The sequence below is a fragment of the Cynocephalus volans genome, chromosome 11 (genome assembly GCF_027409185.1).
Source record: "Cynocephalus volans isolate mCynVol1 chromosome 11, mCynVol1.pri, whole genome shotgun sequence".
Classification (NCBI taxonomy): Eukaryota; Metazoa; Chordata; class Mammalia; order Dermoptera; family Cynocephalidae; genus Cynocephalus; species Cynocephalus volans.
This window is the reverse complement of record NC_084470.1, coordinates 18525649-18548690: the sequence shown is the minus strand read 5'-3', so window position 1 is coordinate 18548690 and position 23042 is coordinate 18525649. Positions and strand designations below refer to the sequence as shown.

The window sequence follows — 23042 nt, the reverse complement described above, 5'->3', positions numbered from 1 at the left end:
CTCTTTTGTTATCAAACTTTGCTGTTCTCTACTTGGAATTCTTTGCCAGTTAAGAAAATATAGCGCAAATGCATGATGACTTTTTTATAGAAATAAATTTGAATTATAATTTTTTTTAATAGTAAAGCATCCCATCTTGAACTTTATTATAGTAGCAAATTACATTGGCTAAACAGTACAGCTGATCTTAACTCATGGCCACATTACTGGATAAAAGGGAAGAAAGACCAGTTAGAAGGCAAGAAATGAGAGTCTGCTTTAAGGCCGTTGCAGTAGGGAGGGTGAGAAGTATGAGAGGAAGTTTAAAATACACAACTAGTGGAACTTGAGGATAGTTGAATATCAGAAAACCTCTGTATTTCTTTATTGCCATTCCAACTGATGATTGTTAGCCTTCAGTACTCATATTTAAATATTATTGCATGTTATAATGTAAAACTGCTTCAGGACAACCTAAGTGGTTACGTGTACACCCCGTTATACCACCTCCTACTTGTGTACAGTTAAGATCTTCATTATGTATTTTATTTGTTGAAGTGGTTTTTAAGAATCCTAGTATATATCTTGTCTGTGGTCTGGCCATAAAATATTTGTAATAGTTCTATTACAGAATTTTACAGTTTACTGTCAGTAATAGACACATAACCTCAGTAGCTAATATTTATTTAGCATTTTCTGTGTGGCACTTTAGAAAATATTTTACATGGATTAAATCATATATCATCTTTACATCAAGACTGTGAGGCATAGGTATTGTTTTTCCCTGGTTTTTTGTTTGTCTGTTTGTTTTCTTTGTGTACTGAGTTTATTCTCTTGGAAACAGGAATGGCTGGGTAGGTAGGAATCATGGCCTTACGTGCTAACTTTGCTTTTTGTGTGTTTGTTTTTATTAGCATTAATTATAGAAGTAATTCGTGTTCATTGAGTATATTTTTTAGAAGTTCTTCATATCCGTGGATTCCACATCTGTGGATTCAACCAGCCATGGATTAAAAATATTTTTAAAATAAGTAAAAAATAACAATACAACAGTAAGAAATAATACAATAAAAAACTACAGTACAACTACTATTTATATAGCATTAAATTATATTAGATATAAGAAATTTAAAGTATACAGGAGGATGTGGGTAGATTATATGCAGATATTATGACAGTTTATATGAGAGACTTGAGCATTCTCAGATTTTGGTATCTGCAGGAGTCAAGGAACCAATCCTCCACAGATACCAAGGTATGACTAATTCATATTCAAGAATACATTTTTTAGGTTTTGTAAATGTAAATGTGAATGTAAAACCAAAACAAATGTGCGTGTTTATTAGATTTTGAGGCTGTTTTATGTTTAATAAATTTACAAAGTAAATATATATCATTAAGCAGCTAAAAAAGAATTAGGCAAATACAAATAAAAACAAGTATGATTTGCTGTAAATAAATCACTATTGTAGTGTGAATGTGGTGTGGACTACCCTGAGTTCTTTTGAGCTCTTCATTGTGTGCAGTGTACTGTGTGATGACTCTTTTCTCTTACCACTTATCCCTTAACAATTACCATAAACTGTGGCTTCTAAGATTCGCCTTGTGGCCTTATATGTTATCAGGTTTTAAAACGATTTAATGGCTGTTTAAAATAATATGTTTCTTATTTACTGAGTATAGAGTTCTCTCCTAGAGCTATTTAATTTTGTTTAAAATCTGCTATAAGCCTACTCTTTTTAATCAAGTTAGGTTTATCTGTCAATATAATTATGGTTTTGACACTTTTTTTTTTTTTTTGACATTTTCTTTTGGGGGATTAAACTTTTAATTTTCTGTTTAAGGCTATGAGTGGAATTAAAAAAACATTAACTTTATTATGGTTAAATGTTTCACATAATATAAATATATTCACCTTCAGGTAGTTCATATATTAAAAGTTGCTACTAGTTTTCACATTTTTTTTTAGTAAGATTTATCAAGGTATTATTTACATACGATAAAATCCATCCTTCATTAAGTGTACGTTTCAATGAATTTGGGCAAATGTATGAAGTCCTGTAATAACTACATTAATGAAGATAACAGAACATTTCTATCATTCCAAGAATTTCCCCAGGCCTCTTGCAGTCATTTCCTTCCTCCTCCCCTACTCTTTCATAACAACTGATCTCATCTCTATCCCTCTAGTTTTGCCTTTTCCAGAATATCATAAAAATGAAAATGCCATAGAAAGAAAACCTTTTGTGTCTGGCTTTTTTTCAGTTAGCATAATGCTTTTGAGATTCATCCAGGTTGTGGTTTTTTATTCCATCGTGTAACTGTAGAACAATTTATCTGTCCTTCACCAGTTGATGGATATTTGAGTTGTTACCAGTTTTTAGCTATTAAAAGTAAAGCTGCTGTGAACATTCTTGGACAGGTCTTTGTGTGGACATATTTGTTTATTTTTCTTGGGTCAGTACCTGGGAATGAGATTACAGTAATGCTGTAAGAAACTGTCAACCTGTTTTCTAAAATGGCTGTACCATTTTGCATTCCTACCAGCAATATATATGAGATTTCCAGTCACTCTTCAACAACACTAGATTTTGTCAGTCTGTGCAATGGTATCTCATTATGCACTTACTTTGCATTTCCCTGATGATAAACAATTTTGAAAAACCTTTGTGTTTACTTGCATCCCTATATCATTGGTAAAGTGTTAATTCTCTATCAAGTATTTTTTATTGAGTTTGTTATTATTGGATTGTAAGTGTTTCTGAATACAAGAACCTTATCCAGGTCTATGATTTGCAAATGTTTTTAGTCTGTGGCTTGTCTTTTCATTTTCTTAACAGTTTCTTTGTTGTTTATTTAAGACATCGGCACTTGGGTTGGCTAGTTGGCTCAGATGCTAGAATATAGTGCTGACAACACCAAGGTCAAGTGTTCGGATCCCCATACTGGCCAGCCCCCAGAAAAAAAAGAAAGAAATCTGTGCCTAACCCAAAGTCAAGAAGATAGTTCTCCAGGTGTTTTCTTCTAGAAGTTTTATAGTTTCATGTTTTTATATTTAGGTCTATGATTCATTTTGGGTTACTTTTTAAATATAGTGTGAGGTAAGAGTCAAGTTTTATTGCTTTAAATATAGATGTTCTCTATTTTAATAGTTTTGTATAAATCTGCTACTCTTACATTAGCATACAATTTGTTTTTATTTAGTTTTTTTGGTGGCATGTACTGTTAAATCAATGTGAAATTTTCTTCATCTTATTTCATAATTTCTTGTTTTAAATTTGATTTGGAGTGATATTAACGTTGCCTTGCCTGCTTTCATTTTATATATTATCCGTACTTGACGTCTTATACACACACAGACATATTTTTTAGTTCTGGAGGTAGGATCGTTTGGTATATTCCTTTGGTGGGCTGCTTTTCTTTTTCTTTCTTTAGTGCTCATTTTGAAGGTCCATGTTAACCTCTGACTCAGCTTTTCTTTTTTTTTTTTTTTTTTTGACCGGTAAGGGGATCACAACCCTCGGCTTGCTGTCATCCACAGCGAGCGCACCGGCCATCCTTTATAGGATCCGAACCCGCGGTTTCCACGCCAACAGCACCGCACTCACCCAAGTGAGCCACAGGGCTGGCCCTGACTCTGCTTTTCTCTTTCACTGCAGTGAGATATCTTCTGAATGATTTTATTCTTTGGATTAGAAAGCAGTTTCTCAGGGCTTCGATAGCTAGTAATGCGTTAAGAGAAAATTATTTCCCACTCCTGTATTTAAAAAGAATAATTACTCAGCCTTTCTCTTACTTGCCTTTAAACAATTCAAATAATGTGAGCTGTTAATAGCTTTTATTTTGTTGTTGTTCTGCTGATCAGGCTTTTTATTTAATTTGGATTCTTCTGAGTCTACGTACTTTGCACAGATGTCTACATGTGGGCCTCACAAATACTGATTGTGATACTCAGATGTCATATTTTTTTGTAGGTGAAATATTTCTGAGTATTGGATATTTAAAATAGAAATATGTATGGTTGGTCATCAGTGATTTATTTCTTATGGCTCAGAAGATCATATCTTGAGATTTGAAAGGACCGTAGCTTGAAAGATAGGATATACCATAAATAATGGTCTATGTTTCAGCAGAGTCATGAGTCATACATGGGCTAAGAGCACTAAACCAACCCTTAGAACAATATTTAAAGCCACAATGTGTGACTTACAAATTTTCGTAGCAACACCTACAATGTGAGGTCTTCTAACTAATTATTCTTGCTAGATATTAAGCTCGGTTGTTTTTTGTTTTTTGGCTTTTTTTTTTAAGCTGCTGAAGGTGTTTGTATGCAGTTAAATAAGTGAAAGTTTAAAAAATTACTTAGGGCCAGCCCGTGGCTCACTTGGGAGAGTGTGGTGCTGATAACACCAAGGCCACGGGTTCGGATCCCTGTAATAGGGATGGCTGATTAGCTCACTTTGGATAGCGTGGTGCTGACAACACCAAGTCAAGGGTTAAGATTCGCTTACCGGTCATCTAAGAAAAAAAAAATTAGTCTTCTAAAACCATTAAATATTTAAAATTTTAGTATATTGGCATTGTTCCAGGTGCCCACTTGGGTTACAGCTCTGGGCATGTGTACTAAAGAATTAAGTGGATAAGTTTTTTCTCATTTTTTTAGATGTGGTGGTACAGTGGGAGCTATTCTGACATGTCCACTGGAAGTTGTAAAAACACGGCTGCAGTCATCTTCTGTGACACTTTATATATCTGAAGTTCAGCTGAACACCATGGCTGGAGCCAGTGTCAACCGAGTAGTGTCTCCTGGACCTCTCCATTGCTTAAAGTGAGACCACAGTATTCATAATTTTTTTTGGTGTACCTTAGTGATTCCCACATTTATTTATTTATATTCTACATTTAAAAAGATTCTTTATAAACTTAAATGACAAGTTACTGTGAATTATATCCATTAGAAATGATAATTCCTCATAGAAAAAAACGGTTAAAAGGGTAATATAAAATTTAATATTATTTCTAAATCATGTGTATTTAGAATAGTTTTCTACATTTAGCCAATGGATTTCTTTTCTATAGCTATTATAGGTATTTTATTTTGGATTATTAATTCATTTATTTTTGAAGTATGATCATGTTAAGGCTAACTCATTTTGTGTGTGTTTTTAATTTTCCAAGTACTCACGGAAATAAAGTATATCCAATTAATGGCAATCTGATTTCTATGTAATCTAAATAAAACGGAGACTTAAAGCAGAGTTCTTCTGATTTTAAAATGTTATTCGGTGTAGTATGTGTTTGACATTTCCTGATGGTTTGAAAAAGATTTGCATTTACATTTTACCGTACTTCGTTATGTTGCAATTGTATTTTAAATTTCAAAATGATTAAAATCAGGTTTTACATGTTTAAACTTGTGTATATAACTGAGTGCCATGTGTGTCTGCCTTATCAGCCCACTTAGTACTTAATCTATTTGAACCCGGTTCACTAGAGTTTATTTTATAGTAGCAAATAAACTCATCCTGTGTGTTTACCTTTGCTACCAAAAGATTTCATCAGTGTTTTCTTTTTTCAAATTTGGTTACCTAAGTACATGAATAGGTAGCATAAAATTGTTAACAATTTTGGATTAAAATGCCATAATTATGTATAAATACTTTGATTAATAATAGGGAAATTATCTTAATATGATTTTTGAGATATATTACCTCTGATTACCTCTCCTTAAAATTCTTCTTTTCACCTCTGTGATGTATTTTTTATTATATTTTTCAGTGATTTGACCTTATCTTTCTCACAGGAACTTTAGTAATCCCTCTGGGCTCTGTTTTAGTTCCTCACTTTTTCAGGCCCTCTTTTAAGCTCTATATGTATTAATTTATTTAATCCTCACAGTAACCCAGTAATGAGGTATTATTTTTCTTTATTTATTGCTAATGAAACTAAGGATGAAAGAAAAGTTTCTCTGTGGTCTTACAGTTAGCCACTTTCCAATATTGGGCTTCATACCTAAGAAGTCTGGCCCCTCGGCTCAGGCCTCTAATTAACCATGATGCTCAACTGTCTTTCAAGAGATATTCCTAAGTATATAGATATTCAAGAACCACTCTGCATAGTCTGTTAACTCTGAATTAAAATGCCTACTTTTCTTCAATCTTCTGTTCTTTCTCACTTCTAAACTTCATTCCAAAATTTACTCTCAGACTGGCCAGTTAGCTCTGTTGGTTAGACGTTGTAACACCAAGGTCCTGGGTTCGGGTCCCCTTACCAGCCAGCCAAAAAAAAAAATTATTCTCAGAAAGCTTTCTGTGACTTAGACACACCTCTGTTCCTTTCTCTGCTGGACATATATGTATCTAGCTTGTACAATATTTGCTTGTTAATATGGTCTGTTAAATTATTTGTTTCAGTACAGTTCTTTTTGCCACAACTGGACAGCAAATTTCTCAGTGTTAGTGGCTTCACTCCCTCGTTTCTTTCTCCTAACTGCCTAGTCATAAAGAGCTCTTTATGCAGTAAGTATTCAATATATAGTAAATGTTAACTGAGTGGAGTGAGAAATAACAGGCCAACCATTGTAGTACCCTAGAGGATGTTAGGGTCCCTGGAGTAGTTGCGTGAGATAATATTGTATTACTGAGAGTGTTGTCCAATATCAAGTAAAAGACCTCAAAACTGGGAAGGAACTACATTTCTAATCAGGAATTCAATTTGCTGGTAAAGATAGTAAAAACAAAGAGATTGAAGATAAGAGTAGCATGATAATATAAAAGTAAATGTAGAAATCTATATCATGTTTTCAAAATATTTTAGGAAAGAATCTGAGTGGAGTTCTTTTTATTATCACTAGTAAATCTATTATCAGTCTTCAATAATTTATACTATTGTTTAAAAAATCAGATTTTTGTAAATAAGGAAAACTGACCAGAGAAGCATTACATATTATAATACAGATACAGGGATTTAGACTCTAACTTTGCTATACAAAGGAAATAACATAGCAGACTTTGAAGGACATTTCTTTCTAATATAATTTTTTTTCTCTTACAGAATGATCTTGGAAAAAGAAGGGCCTCGTTCCTTATTTAGAGGATTAGGCCCCAATTTAGTGGGGGTGGCTCCTTCCAGGTAAACAATCATTTTAAAATTAAGCAAAATTATGGCAGTCTTTGTTTTACAAAGCACTTGTATTTAATCATTTATAGCTGAAGTTAAATTTATAAATGCAGTTTTCATTGTTTATGGGAAGTTAAAATACTTGATTTTCTTTTTAAAGATTTCAGATGCTAATCAGAACAAATTTATGTAATCAAGTAATGCTTGTTGGCAGGATATGGTACTGGGGGGTTTTTTTGGGTTTTTTTCTGTTCCTTTCTTCTGGTACTGGATATTTCGAAGACCAAGAATATTTCAGAATTGTTAGAAATTAACAGTAGTAATATGCATACAAAGGATATGTTCCATAATGGAAGGGAAGAAAGTACAGTATTTGCATAAAATTTTTGACAGTCTTGTACTGGGGGGAAATGAAGAACCATAGCATAGTATAGCTAAAGTTTTAATGAGCACTGTATTTATAGATAAGAGTTAAAATTTTTAATTTTATGGATGGACCTGAGATTTTTATGTGGTTGTTATATTCAAAGTTGTAAATAGTGAAGCTAACACTTATCTTTATATTATATTGCATAGAATAGGAAGTATAAAATTAGTAATATTTGCAGGATAGGTCTGTCTGGAAATTCCCTTACAGCTAGTGGCTATGTTTTTAGTCCTCCTAGGGGGATGCTTATACTCTCTACTGACCTGAGGAGTTAGAATGTTTGTTGGGGGGAGGTGGAAATTGAAAATCTACACAGGGCTAAGCCCATAAACTACTCCTGATATTTTGAGATAGGTGTTCGTTAGTTTTTGTAAATTTTTTTTTTTTTTTTTTTTTTTTTTTTTTAAAGAAGACCGGTAACGGGATCTTAACCCATGGCCTTGGTGTTATCAGCACCACACTCTCCCAAGTGAGCCACGGGCTAGCCCTAGTTTTTGTAAATTTAACTAAACCAACTCTTGCATCTTGAAAAATTTTGTCTCTAAGGAAAATAAGCATTCTTTTAAATGTTTCTCTTGGACTTAGAGGTGTAATATTTAGGATATATGTAAATTTTTCTGCTTCTGATAGCTATCCTCTCTGTGCTCCAGTTGAAGTTAGTGTTTCTTTTTGACTCTCTACATAGAAATTAACTTCAAAGAAACAAGATGGAAAAGTAGAAACAAAGAGCTAGGAAGGGAGTCAGGGCTTAGAACAGGGTTGAAGAAAGGGACAAGAAGTCTAAAAGCATGAGAATTTTTGTGGCATTGAAGGGCAGTAAGAGACAGGCTCAGTACCTACCATAGTAAAGGAAGCCTAATTTTTTTTTTTTTTTTTTTTTTAAAGATGACCGGTAAGGGGATCTTAACCCTTGGCTTGGTGTTGTCAGCACCACGCTCACCCAGTGAGCAACCGGCCATCCCTATATGGGATCCGAACCCGTGGCCTTGGTGTTATTAGCACCATACTCTCCCGAGTGAGCCACGGGCCGGCCCGTAAAGGAAGCCTAATGAAGGGAGATGCTGAAGAGAAGCCCTGGTGGTAAGGGTAAAGCACTGTGCTTTAACAGAGATCAGTAGCCATCTAAAAGGATGGGCGCCGTGCACCATGTGGAGAGGTGTAAAGGACCTCTTAGTGAGATCATTGTGAAGCAGTTTTTGCACCAAGTTCAAAAGGCAAAAACAGAAAGAAATTAATAACTAAAGGAACAGCTAATGGAACTAGCAGTAGGAAAGGGGAAGACCTGGAATACTAAAACTAAGCCATTTTTTGGCTTAGGAGACAAGCCAAACAGAATGGTTCCATTAAAGAAGCCAAAAAGTCCTGAAAACATTACTTTGTCATTTTTCTTTGATACTATTTTATCTTAAATTGTTTGCTTCTCCCATGATAGAACACTGTACAAAGTTCATATTTAGGATGAAAATGCATACGCAGCTCTCTCTGTCCAAACTGTGTACCAGATTTATGTCTTATTCTTTATTGTGTTTCAACTTTTTTGTGGGTTCTCTTCTTTCTTTAAGAAATTATCCAAAATTGCAACCTCACTGTAAAAACTTAAAATATATATATAGAGAGAGAGAAAGCGTGGCATTTCATCTTAAGCACATCACTTCTCACCCTGTGCACCTTCCCACATAATACACTCTTCTTATAGATAACCACCATTAATAAACAGTTTGGTATATAATCTTCCACTAACTTTTTCTGGATTATCATATACTGCATAAAAACATGTATACTTACATTATTATATTCTACTTTACATAAATTGAATCATACTAAATATTTAATGTAATTTATCTTGATGCTCTTTTCATGATAATATGTGGGGTGTTTTTTAATTGTGTTGTATGACTTAATCATTAATAAGCATTTCTTTATTGATATATAATTAGATTATTTTCAGATTTTTGTTAAAAATAATGGTTTTGTGAAGATACCTGAACCTTTATCTTTGAGTAGTTAAAGAAGTATGCTTTTTTACGATGGTTAATTAAAAGTAAGATTTCTGGATAAAATGGTATATGTCCATTTAAAACTAGTAAATATTACTGAATTGCCTTCTAAAAAGGCATACCATTTTTTTATTCTCAAATAGTGAATTAGTTGCTCTTTATCCACATCCTTACAAAATGCTGGCTGTTACCCATCTTTTTAATACTTGCCAAATGGAATAAAATGATTTTTTACTGTTTTAATATGCACTTGTATAATTTTTGAGCAGTTACACCCCCTTTTTTGGTAATTTGTCAGTTTGTGCGTGTCTTCTGTGAGTTGCCTGTATATATTCCATGCCTATTTTCTCATTAGGATGTCTTTTTTCTTATTGATTTCTAGGAATGCATTGTTTATTCCACCTTCACAATTTGGCATCAAGTGTATCCTGTGTTTTCTCATAAAGTAGAATTTTTTTTTTCTTTTTGGGGGGGAGGGGAGGAGGGCAGCTAGCCAGTATGGGGATCTGAACCCTTGACTTTGGTGTTATAATACCATGCTGTCACCAACTGAGCTAACCAGCCAGTCTAGAATGTTTTGTTTTAACTTAATTTTGTGGTTTTTTTTAAAAAGTCACAATGGTGATACTCTCCCTGTTTGTACTTGTCTACTCTGTCTCTTATTGGACAAGTAGTCAGGATTGTTGGGAAGTAATGGGATATTTCATACAGCAAGCAAATAATTCAGTGCCTGGAAAGTTAAACATTGAGGAGGTAGTGGGGATGCATAAAGTCATAGTCAGCATTTACAAATTTAATGGACTGTTTACACACATTGGAAAACGATATATCCTGAACTAAAATGGGCCTGATTTCTTTTGTTGGAAATGTTATGTCTGTTTAAGGATACTGTGAATTACTGTGTGTAATATAGATTAGAATATACTCCAGTATTTCAAAATTGTTTACCATATACTTTGTTTTTTTGTTTTGTTTTTTGTTTTTTTGTTTTTAGTGGCTGGCCAGCACAGGGAACCAAACCCTTGGCCTTGATGTTATCAGTACCACACTGTGAACAATTGGCTAACTGGACGACCCTATTAGATCAGCTTTACCCATACTCCCCACCAAAAAATTATACATTTGTTAAAGTACTCAAACCAAATTTACTTAACTCAGCTAAGTGTATTTACTCTAGCCTTAGCATTGCACAGGACTTACAGCCTTACTCGTTCATGGGATTTCCAGTCATCAAAATCTTATAAAAATACTTTCTGTTTCAGTCAGTCAGTTGCTAAGTGCATGTCAGAATATTGAGCGGGGGATCTGTTTGTTTGAGGATGGACATTAAGAACTTTACATTTGTTTGTCTTTTTTTTTAATGAGTCAGTACAAAAAGTACTTCGGGGTATTTATAAAAAAAAATGTGTAAATTCATCTACTATTACATGAGAATGTGGCTAAGACTTTGTTAATGTTTTTAGATTTCTCCATTCTAAAATTATGAAGATTAATTTACATTTAAGTCCCAAGAATTTAGTAACATGCTTATTGATAAATTTTAATCTTTATTTTAGAGCAATATACTTTGCTGCTTACTCAAACTGCAAGGAAAAGTTGAACGATGTATTTGATCCTGATTCTACCCAGGTACACATGATTTCAGCTGCAATGGCAGGTATGAATGTATAATAGTAAAAAACAAAACTTTCTGAAACCTAGAGACTTAATATTGAAAAGTTAAGATGATTAATGTGCTCTTTATTGTTTAGCATCTGCAGAAATGATTTTTACATTTATTAGTATAAAACATATTTGATTAGGCATATATAAGGTCTGTTGTCAGTTGGCATTTTTGTAATTAGGAATTTAACTGACAGGATGCAGGTAGTATATTGCCTTGTGTAGTCTGCTGAATATTTATAAGGTTATCACTTTTAATAGTTTTAAGAATCCAATCATAATTACACTATAAAAAAGTTATGGAGCTGTAATTTACTCTTTTCTCCTCAATTTCTGTTAGTGCCTTTTCCTTTTTTGCTGCATGTTTTGGCTTCTGTCTGAAATGTGCCGGCAGTTCTTGGTAAAGTATTCATTTTGTCCTGTGCTCAAATGCTGAAATTTTTGTGAGTGATGAATTATTGATAACTCAGTGTTACTATAATGTGTGCATTTTAAAAAATGTTTATCATTCCATGTAAACCACACTAGGTAACACCTGAAATTTAGACACTGGCTATGTGTACATGCTTGCTGTAGAAATGTTTCCAGGAACTCTTCTGTCATCTTTGATGAGTATTGGTGATTCTAAATTATTAAAACAACTAGTTTCAGGTCTTTACTTTGCTTTAAAGATAAACTGTGGGAGACTGGTCAACAATCTGGTTCTGGAATCATTTTCTACCGTGCATGTTAGACAAAGCCATGAACTTTGGTTCTTAGAGAAGATTCTCTCCAGTTTTCTGAGATTTGTTGCATATTTAACCACATCTCACATTTCCAAATTATGTTAAGACTTTAAAAGCAAACTATTTCTGCTTTCATCTGTTATCGATCAATAAATTGAGTGTCAATTATGTGCTTAATAATGAGTGCCTTAAACTGTTAACCATTTTCTGTTTAGAAATAAATTGGATCAATTTGACCCATATACTTAACATACTCAGTCAGTGTAAGTTTGAAATACTAATTTCTGAAAGGTTGAAGCCCTTAACTTCCTATGTAATAAATCTAACATATACCTTACAAATTGTTTTTAAGACTTTTTATATCTAGTAATTGTTTACTGACTCGTCGAAGTTCTAAAGCAGGAAAGGATGACCTTAAAGATCAAGATAGTGAGATATTCTCATTTACCAGTAAGGAGATCTTGGGCAAGTTATATAATTTATGTGAACCTTCATTACCTTATTCATGGAATGAATAGGTTGGTCTGCGTAGATCTGGATTTTGAGAATCAGTTCTTTCATTTGGTGCCACAGAAATTATCTAGTTACAACTAGAATTATTTTTTAATGTACTTTTTTCAGATGTCGAATATAAATGGATATGATTTTCCCCCTATGAATTTGAGTGGGTATAAGGTAAAAGTTGGTGGCCAATGACAAGCCACTGAATTAAGTTCTTTAAGAATATATTTCTGGATTACCAGTGTTTATATTTTTGGTTTTTAACACCAGAAAATTATAAAGAAATGCTAATCTCTTTTGAAAGAATTGAAATCAAGAAACTCGATGAGCAGTTATTCTAAGTTGAAGATGTTTGTTGTATATTCAGTATTGCAGATTTAGAGGTTCAGAATATCTTAATTTCCACTTGAACATCTTATTTTATTAGAATATCTTATCAAAATTTATTACTGTATTTGTGTCACATTGCAAAGAATTTCAGTAGAATTGTCAGTTTGCACTTTTTTCTCAAATATATACAAATGTTAACTCGTTGTTTTTATCTATGCATTGATACAGTTTCCCAACCTGAATTCCTTGAATTTTGCTAAATTGATAGTCTTGTACTTTCTTGGAGATTACGGCACTGCACTCTTACTGTGTAATTTGGAAATACTTCTCCCATTTGTTCACAGTGACATTGTTCTGAGCGTTGCGCTTTGAGGCTTCCTTGCACTGTTCATGAGCATAACATTTAGCCTCGCAGTTTTTGTGCGTAACTGCACAGTTGCTGAAACTGAATGGTCCAATGCAGACTCATTTAAGGTAGCCTTTTGCCCCCTTTGTTTTTGAAATAATTTAGACCAGATTGCTCTGGTTTTTCTTCAAGATCATTTTTAGAGGTCTAAATGTGAATGATTTGGGGGTATGAAGTATGTAGAGATAGTCATGAGAAAAATTCAAGGAAAAAAATGCTAACCTTGTCACTTTGGTATCCAAAAATGTACTAAAATAGACCATTATGATATGGCCCGTGAGATTTTGCCACACTAAATAGCACACACAGTAAGGACTCAGTAAGGCGCCATGTCCGTAATTTTCATTCTTAATAACCTCTCAATTCAGCTTCATTTTGCATTTTATCCATATGAGCTCAAGTGCTTAATTTAGATACTAAAACTTGTTAAAAGGACAGTTTATTTAAAGTGGGTCTTTTCATTTGTTGAAGTTTTACAAATGAATACTATACAAATTTGAAGCCTCGAAAATTGAGCTATAAATTTTCATGCATTAAAAAAATTTCAATTGTGAGGATCACGATTAAGTAGTTTGATTACTTAATCAAATTAAGTAATGTTGACTCTTACTATGTTTTACCTGCCTCCCTCCACACACACACATGATCTTTGTCGGACTAAGTATATCTTAGTTATTGAGGGTGTCTGTTTTGTGTGTCTGTGTTTTGCTTAAATGAACTTCAGTGTCCCTCTGTATATGCCTAGGTACAGATGTGTATACAAAAAATCGCATTACGTTTCTTCTTTCTTTATAGTAATTCCCACTTTTTAAAAGTTTTTATCCGGCATGTATATACTTTTATATGCATTGTAAATATAATGGAAATGAATTCAAATTTTTATTGGATTATATATTCATAGTTACTGCTCAATTTTTAAAATACTAATAATGTATATACCTTGTGGGTTTTATTTGCTTTCAGCATACACTTATTTTTCAAGGTATATTTTTCCATTTGACTGAAAATTCATTATTAAAGGTTAAGTTTTTACTCATTAAATACAAATTTTGTCTTGCATATGTAAAGTATTTTAAAACAATACTTTGTCCATGGTGGTTCATTCAGCCAGATGGAGGTTGGACAGATATTTTGTGTGTTTGTGTGTAAACATTCTGTTTTTTGTTTTGTAGAACACAAGAAATTAAATACAAAACAATCCAAAATATTCCATAAGTATGGATGTGCATTATTACTGGCCATAGTACAAAAGGTGAAAGGTACTATTGTAGCAACATATACTTTATTTTATAAAAAAATATATATATATAAATAGTTCCAAAGTGAAGTTACCTGAATATTCTGTTTTTATTTTATTTTTTTAAAGATTTACTAAGTAGTCAGGTTATTAAAGAATAGAAAGGTGTATTTTCAACTCTTTGATTGTGATAGATAATAATAGTAGGAAAATGAGATATGGATATCCCCTTTAAATATTTTCTTAGAGTCCCCTTTGACAAGGTTAGCATTTTTTCTTTAAGGCAAAATTGGTCTTCTTTTAGGTAAGTATTTGGACTTTGAAACTGCTGCAGATGGCAGGATTTTCAGTACTCAGTGCATTTTTTTAAAAAAAAATTATGGCCCAGTCTGATATTCCTTTCTTTCTTTTTTTTTTTAACTTAAAATTTTCAAAAAGTTTAGATCTCACAGTAAATATTTCTCAGTCCTTCCAATGGGATTCAGTTTGTTCACATGTTTCTGATGAGGTCACTGCTTGTTGTTATGATACAGAAAAGCCTGTGTCTATTTTAGGCATTTACTGTACATTTCTCCCGAGAAAAGAGTGAGATCGTGTCATCTCATGCTCCCCATCCGCAGGTCACTTCCTGTAGAAATATGGACTAACTTAAACCTCGTGAGTACTGATCTGAGCATCTCTTGCAGCCTCTAGTATAAGAAACACACACTGGGATTTTATAATAGCTGTGGAATTAATAGAAGGCGGGAAATGAACTTTTATTTCCTGAATTTGTGTGTGCATTATTGAGTATTTTATAAAAATTTAGTTCTGATCCCTTTATAATGCTCCTTCTAGAAGGAAAAATGGGGTACTTTTCATTCACCGTGTAATAAAAGCCTGGGGTCTTCAACCATAACAGCCTTGACCTCCAAAGAATTTGATAATAATAGTATGTAAACATAGTTGTAAATGGTATTATACCTTCCCACGACTTTTAGATAAAATAGTTCTCTTTGCTTAGCCTAACATATTTAAAAACCTAATACGGTGCTTTCTAATCGCTTGTCTTTTGCTACTTGGCTTTCTAATCTTTTGCAGAAATATTGATCTTAATACTATAAATGCAGGATAAGAATATATGGGATCTTAGCTGTTTTAGTTTTAATTACTTTTTTAAATAGTTATAATACATTTATCTTGGGAGGTTAGGTGGGCTTGTTCTTACAGAAGTTAATTGAAATAAGAAATACTGAAAATGCAGTACTACAGGTATCACTCACTTAATAAAATAAACATTTTCAGCAACTTTATTATAAGCAGAATTTTTCTCTTAATCTGGTTTTTACTTGGTGTACACTATCAATGGAGTCTGAGATGAAGCAAAACTTTAAAATTGCATTTTAAAATTTTTTCAAAGCTTTCTGGTAGAACACTAACCACACAACTAACAGTATGGCCAGTATATTGGCACTTTTCTTTAACTGACTGTGGAGCAATATTAATTCTTCTTAACCTACAAATAGATCCCTCATATACTCTTAAGTGTGCTTTAATGTTTCACTGGGTGATCAGAGTATTAAAATAAATTAGCATATTGTCAAAATATAATACTTAAATGCAAAGTAAAAGTAATAGGCAATTTCTGAATTTCAGGGCACCATTTTTAATACCTTTGTGTGTATTTGTGTTAGAAGTAGTAGGAAGATGTGTTTAGCTTTGGCTAATTTCATATTGCCTAACCATATATAATTCTAGATTAATTTTGTTTCTTGCCATTAGTTTAATTTCTTGAATTAATAGATTATATTTTTCTGGATTTAATTTGTCTAATTCTACTTAATTTATTCAAGTCTGGTTAAGAGAAAGTATTAGTAAAACTCAAAGACCAGATTTTTAACTATTGAAGGATCAATAGCTAAAACCTGTGCATTATGCTAAGATTCTTTATCTAACCTAATCATTTGCTTGCTGGCAGTTAGACTGTTAAGAACTAGCTCTCATTATTGGGAAATTTGAGTCAGAATAATTATAATAAGCACAGCTTAGTGATAATCACAATTATATAGGGATAAGATAACATTCTACCTAAATTTTAATGTGTCCTGTTACATAGGTTAATTTGTGCCTGGAAATGAATTTTAGTTAAGTGAGAAATACCTGTTTGCATTCTGACATTGTGTGTTAATATTTATGAGAATAATTTAAAATTATAATTTATAAGTCTTTAAAAATTTTTATTCCTAGTAATGTTTAGGGATATTTGTTGTAGTATTTTAAAGTTTTATATATATGGAGGTTTTTCCAGCCTCAAATTGAGGAATTTTGTTACTAGGAAGTGTATTATGGGCAGAAGCTTGGACACTAAGTTCATACAAGCATACTTCAAAAGGTTCATGGGAAAATTTAAAAGAGATTATGAATCTTTCCATGAACTTTTTGAAGTACCCTCTTATTTTTTAGAAATAGAACATTTATTTTTTTAAAAACTTTGGTGCTATCTTCTTTCAAATTAAGTATAATGATTGGATGCGAATTTTTACCTAGGTAGACGTTTTGTTTTTTGCTTTTTTTTTAAGTTTGATATAAGGATTCTCAGTTTTAGACTTTCAAATTTTAATAAAAGCAAATAGTTTTTCTTAATTTAAAATTTCTATGGAACAATTAATAAAAATTATTGTGAGTAATGTAGAATAATTTGATGGTTTACGCTGCTTAGCAGCTTTTTACTAATAAACCCTTAATCTTGCTGTACAGACATTTAAGTTTAAAAAACAAGAATCTTTAAATTGGGGGTTGGCGTGAATATTGATGTCTGATTGCTTTAAAATATAATTGGGATAATTTTAGTTTAACCTTTTCACTTAGAACAATAAGGTTCAAAAGAAGAAAACAATAATAGTCTATAATTGTGTCCTCAATTAAGCCAGGCCATGCAAGAAAAATATTTCAACTGGTCTGATAGTTTTATGTTTTTCTTTTCTTTACCTAGAATATGTGCATGAAAAGAACCTCTTATTTAAAAAGATGTTCCTGGCAACCTGTTCAACACCTTAAATTTTTAATATTTTAGTACCAGGTGATGCTTCCAAAATTGTTGGTCCCATTCTAGATTTATACTTATGTATGTAGTATTAAAAGCACTTAAGAGAAATAGAGACTGTATAATCTTTACAACATTATTAAAAGAGGTTATTAAACCAAATTTTTATTCCATTTATCTTGCTTGCCAAATAGATTTAATTGGAGCATCCCCATGTGTAACATCTGGCTGTTTTCCCAGCGTTAAATCAGGTTAAGGGAGTAAAATTTGAGTTAGCTATCATATGACACATAGAAGGGAAAAGAACCTTTTGAGACCAAATTCAGCTTTGTAAACAGTTTAGTAAAATTATTTTGCATATATAGGCATACCCATACTAACTAAAGCCAAGAAAGTTTTATGATTGGTTCTGCATTATGTATTAGCTTAAAAAATCAAATTTTTACATAGTACATCACAGCAGTTTTTGTTCCAAAAATACTTACGTTAACTGTGCTGATTATAGTCTACGTTTCTAAAAATAATGTGCTGATAATGTTCTGATAGTATTTGGTAGAAAATATTAAAACAGTTAAGATCCTTAGACATTTCTGCATGTAAGTTTTCATTGAATTCTAAGACCAATTGAGTAAATGTAGCTTGATGTAAGTAGTTCTGTGAAGTTTGTGTAACTTACCTTAAATGTAAAAGCAATATATTAAAACCCCATTTCGTGTAGATGAAGCAATCTTAATAAATGTTCATCCTCAATATGGCGTTTCTTGTGCTGCTATTTTTTCATAACTAGGAAGATGGCAAGTAAAACATAAGTGCTAGCTTGGAAACATGCTGTTCCAGAGATCTTAATGTACTACCTGGAATGATCATCTTAGGTGACCACCCTTCTACACTAATAGTTTATAGTACTCTAGTTTTAAAGTAAATTAGAGCTGCCTTCTACCCTGAGTTTCTTCAGTGTCTATAAAAGTGAGGAAGAAGTTTTTGAAGTTTTGAGTTTTTGTATTTTTTTTTTTTTAAAGATGACCGGTAAGGGGATCTTAACACTTGACTTGGTGTTGTCAGCACCACGCTCTCCCAAGTGAGCTGACTGCTATCCCAAGCGAGCTTACCAGCCATCCCCATATAGGGATCCAAACCCGTGGCCTTGGTCTTATCAGCACCACACTCTCCAAGTGAGCCACAGGCTGGCCCTAGAGGTTTTGTATATGTTTAAGTGGGTGAAAAATAGATCTCTCTTATTAACCCTAACAGAAACCTTACCTCTGTGATACCATTATTTTAACAGTATGTTTATAGAACGTTTTCATGGGGCCAAACAACAGTCTTTTCTGTTATATGATTAACCAAAGATCAAAATACTAGTAAATGCTGACATTTATGTAGAATCCATTTTGAATGTAGTCATTTATGGTGCTAATCAGACCCCAAGTAGCTTTTTAGTCCTAGAATACACAAAATTTCTGTATGTCTGCAGGAATGGGTTTCTGAATTCAGCTTAGAGAGTATAGAGTGCCCTAGAGGTTATTCTGAATAGGTTGGGAGAACAATTTATATACATATATGTATATTTTTTCAGATTTTGCTCTTAAAATAATCTTTTTAAAGGTCAGAATTTGAGAATTTATGTAGATTGGAAGTAAAGACAAAAATGTTCATGGTTGTATAGATTTGTAAAATAAGAGCATAAAACATACATCAATTAATAGTTTAAATATTTATATACATTTTCTTTTAATATAGATTAATATAATTTTAAAAATCTTAAAGTTAATAGTATGTTCTTCATTTTTACCAGAGTTCATTTTAAACATGTTTGTTTAGGTTTTACTGCAATCACAGCAACCAACCCCATTTGGCTTATAAAGACTCGGTTACAGCTTGACGCAAGGTATGTTATTTTTTACATAAAATTAGTTAGAGTGCTTTAACTGATTTTTATCTATAAATTAATGCCAGTAAGATTTCAATGCCAGGTATTTAACCGTGTTTTTCATTTTTTACCTTTTGCTGCTGAATTTGGTTTTTTTTGTTCTGTTATGTTTTGTTTTTAAACTTGGGTCTGCCTTCAGAAGCAAAAGTGATGTAATAGTTGAGAATATGAGATTTTCCAGGTGAAAAAAATTATTATGTGCTTGTGGTTTTTTTAAAAAAGAAAAAGGGTATATAAGCCCAGTCCAAGAAGTGATACTTTTCCTACATGAGTGCTTATAAATCAGTCTCCCAACAGCTAAATAAGCCACATGGTTAGCTAGTCTAGACTGAATCTTGGAAGAACATTGCTCAAATTCAGTGACCTTATGTATAGAGAACCCTGGGCTGGGATATAACTCTCATATATACTTAGTCTTCGTCATTACCGTTGACCACTTTGCAATAGCAAGATTCATTCACTCAACAGATATAAATTGAGCAGATACTGCTACATTCTAAAGGTATACCAGGAAACAGTGGGAACCATCTTCAAATGGAATAATTAAGGAATGGTATTTTGAGCCCATTTTAAGCAGAAGAGACAGTGTAAACCTCAGAGGTCCCAAAGTGTCAGGCCTTCGCGTGTTCTGAACGAAGAGGCCAGAAGCAGTGCAGCTTAGGGTGTTGCCATCTCAACTCCTGTTGGCCTGAGAACAGGGAATGGAGAAAGGTCATCTCTCAGTATTTCTGGGGGATTGGTTCCAGGACCCCCACTGATACCAAAATTCACTGATACTCAAGTTCTGCCGTTGGCCCTGCAGAACCGAGGAACATGAAAAGTCTGACCTGTGTGTATATGTAGACACACGTCCCACAGCTCCCCAGTACTGTATTCTCCATCTGCAGTTGGTTGAAAAAAATCCATGTGTAAGTGGACCCACGCAGTTCAAACCCACATTGTTCAAGGATCAGTTGTACTTTTAAATAGAGAGGTGATCCTATTTGATGTAATAATGGTTTTGGTTAATGATGTTTTTGAACTTTAAACTTTCAGTCTGGTGTAGGTTGTAATATTTCCAGTTATATTCAGGGTTTGGGAAGTGTAGTATACCTGTAGGCTATAAATAAAACCAGTTGAACAAATAGTTAACAATTAATTATGCCTCGTTAAATATCTGTTCTCCACATTGTCATGTTGAACTGTATGCTGCCTGGAGACTTGAAATGTCCAATTGCTTCATCTGGAATAGTCCTTATAATGAAATCTTAAGTGTTGTAGCAGAACTGAAGTTTTATTACTTATAGCCAAATATCTGAAAAGTAAAGGTAGATAAGACTTGACTTAACCCAAGGGTTGAAAAGTGTAAGATGCTAGTCCACATTATACTATTGTAAACTACCAGAGTTATGTTTTAGTATGTTATAGAGTTGCTCTGTAGGGTATCCAAGAAGAGCATGGCTTAAAACTCTCCAATATTTTTTTTCCACTCATAATTGTAACACAAGCTAGCACAATTCTTAGGCTTGCCAGGAAGGGGGTGGGGGGACAGAATGGGATAGGGATGGGGTAATAGGTTGACTTGACAATTCTAACTTATAACACCGAGATCAAGAATAGGGCTGATATATTTGCATGTTACCCTTGCAGGCTTGTATCTCTTTGAACTTTTTGTGAGGAAGTATGTCTAGTGGCAGAAACTAGTTACAGTTGGTTGTGGGGATCATTCAGCTAAATAGATGTCCAATATCTAAAGACAATCATTAGTTTATAAAACTAGATGAATCTGAATCTGTAGGTTATCAGGCGGGTGCTTTATCTGTGGTTTTATTTCATGTCAGAAACAGTTTAGATACAATTTATAAATAGGTAAATCTTATATTTTTTTCTCTATAGGTAGTTAACCATTTCTTAAAAATTAGCTTTTATTGGGGGAGTCATAGTGTTAGGTAGTAAATGTTTTGACAAGCTCAGAATTACATAGGTCAGTGTGAGTAAATTTTGCACGGTGTAAGAGTAGGTGCTGCACCCTTGAGTAGCACTAAGGAAATTGTCTTGGGCACAATTCTAAATAAATACTTAATAACTATAGAAGTTGTCATTCACTGTTCCCTGGGGCTGCTGATAGGGGCATTGCCTTTAAATGATTACAAGGAATTTGACTTGTATTTACCTAGTCACTTCAGGACCTGAGTGGGGCTGGAAGAAACCCTCTGGTGCACAGAAATTCAGTTAATCGTATTCCTTGCTTTACAATGTACCACCATCTCTAGTGTCTCAGTCACTGTTATTATGCTACTAAATGTAAAGGAAATTCACCAGCTTTGAACTGGAACTAATGCAATGTAAGGGTTTTTGTTTTCTTTGTTTAGTTTTTATCTTGAGCTGCAGTCAGAGTGTCTAGTTCTTCAAAGTATTTTGTGGCTTATTCCTACTACATGAACCCCAGTGAGGAAGATGTGAAACTGAACGTTCAGTGTAGTGTATTTTGCATTCAGTAAAATAAACTTTATGTGTTATCCATCTAATATTACAAATTTGGACAAAAGAATAGGAAATCTAAAATATTAATGTTTTGAAATTCCGATTTCACTCCACAAATTAACAAAGACCATTCGTTATTAGAGTGGCATGTTTTTACCATATTTTATTTACTTTATTTAAAAACCTATACTAGTTTATTTATGTCAATAAGATTTTTCCTTTTTGCTTTTCAGGAACCGTGGGGAAAAGCGAATGGGCGCTTTTGAATGTGTCCGTAAAGTGTATCAGACAGATGGACCTAGAGGATTTTATAGGGGCATGTCTGCTTCATATGCTGGCATATCTGAGACTGTTATCCATTTTGTTATTTATGAAAGTATAAAGCAAAAACTACTGGGATATAAGGCTGCTTCTACAATGGAAAATGATGAAGAGTCTGTGAAAGAAGCATCAGATTTTGTGGGAATGATGCTAGCTGCTGCCACCTCAAAAACTTGTGCCACAACTATAGCATATCCACATGGTAAGAAGACTCGAGTTTATATAAATAATATTCTTTTAAATCAGAAATTTTTCCCACCCAGCATTTGTAATTGTACTGAATTCTAGTATAACAAAATACAGTTCTTGGGAGTTTATGGTAGGATTAAAACTGTTTAAGAAATGTAAGGCTGTATCAAGTAGCATGGTGGTGATCGAACCTGAGCTCTGGAGTCACATAGTCAAATTCCATGGCTGGAGTCAAATTCCAGCTATATTTACTCCTGCTAGGTGACCTTTGGGCAAGTTTTCAGTTTTGGAAAAAAGTCTGTACACGTTGAGTATCACTTATCCAAAATACTTGGGACCAGAAGTGTTTCAGATTTTGAATTTTTTTTGGATTTTGGAATATTTGCATTATACATGATGGAACATCCCAAATGTGAAAATCCTAAACCTGAAATGCTCCAGTGAGCATTTCCTTTGAATGTCATGCCAACCCTCAAAAAGTTTTGGATTTTGGAGCATTTCACATTTTTGGATTTGGGATTCCCAAACTGTATATGGGTGATGTAATAGATACTTCACACACATTATTGCTAATTGACATAAAAATTCTCTAAAGTACTTATCTTCTCTATTTAAGTCTAGGCATGCTAAAACATAGCCAGAATTATCCCCATTTTCAAAAGGCAAACAAAGAAGAAATGCAAAATAAGTAACTTGCCCAAGATCACATAGCTACTCAGTGGGGGAGCTGAAAT

General features: G+C 33.1%; 1 protein-coding gene across 2 annotated transcripts in view; it reads left to right on the top strand.

Moving 5' to 3' along the window:
* Window positions 1-23042, top strand: part of SLC25A36 (solute carrier family 25 member 36) — a 34916-nt gene that overhangs the window by 5477 nt on the left and 6397 nt on the right. Inside the window, exons 2-6 of one of the 2 annotated variants that reach the window (XM_063114950.1) lie at window positions 4643-4807; window positions 7033-7110; window positions 11079-11179; window positions 19227-19293; window positions 22032-22321. In XM_063114950.1, the coding sequence (XP_062971020.1) occupies window positions 4643-4807; window positions 7033-7110; window positions 11079-11179; window positions 19227-19293; window positions 22032-22321 (701 nt within the window). Of the gene's footprint in view, window positions 1-4642; window positions 4808-7032; window positions 7111-11078; window positions 11180-14937; window positions 15041-19226; window positions 19294-22031; window positions 22322-23042 lie in introns of those variants that run through there. The other variant, XR_010024904.1, reaches the window with a different exon arrangement.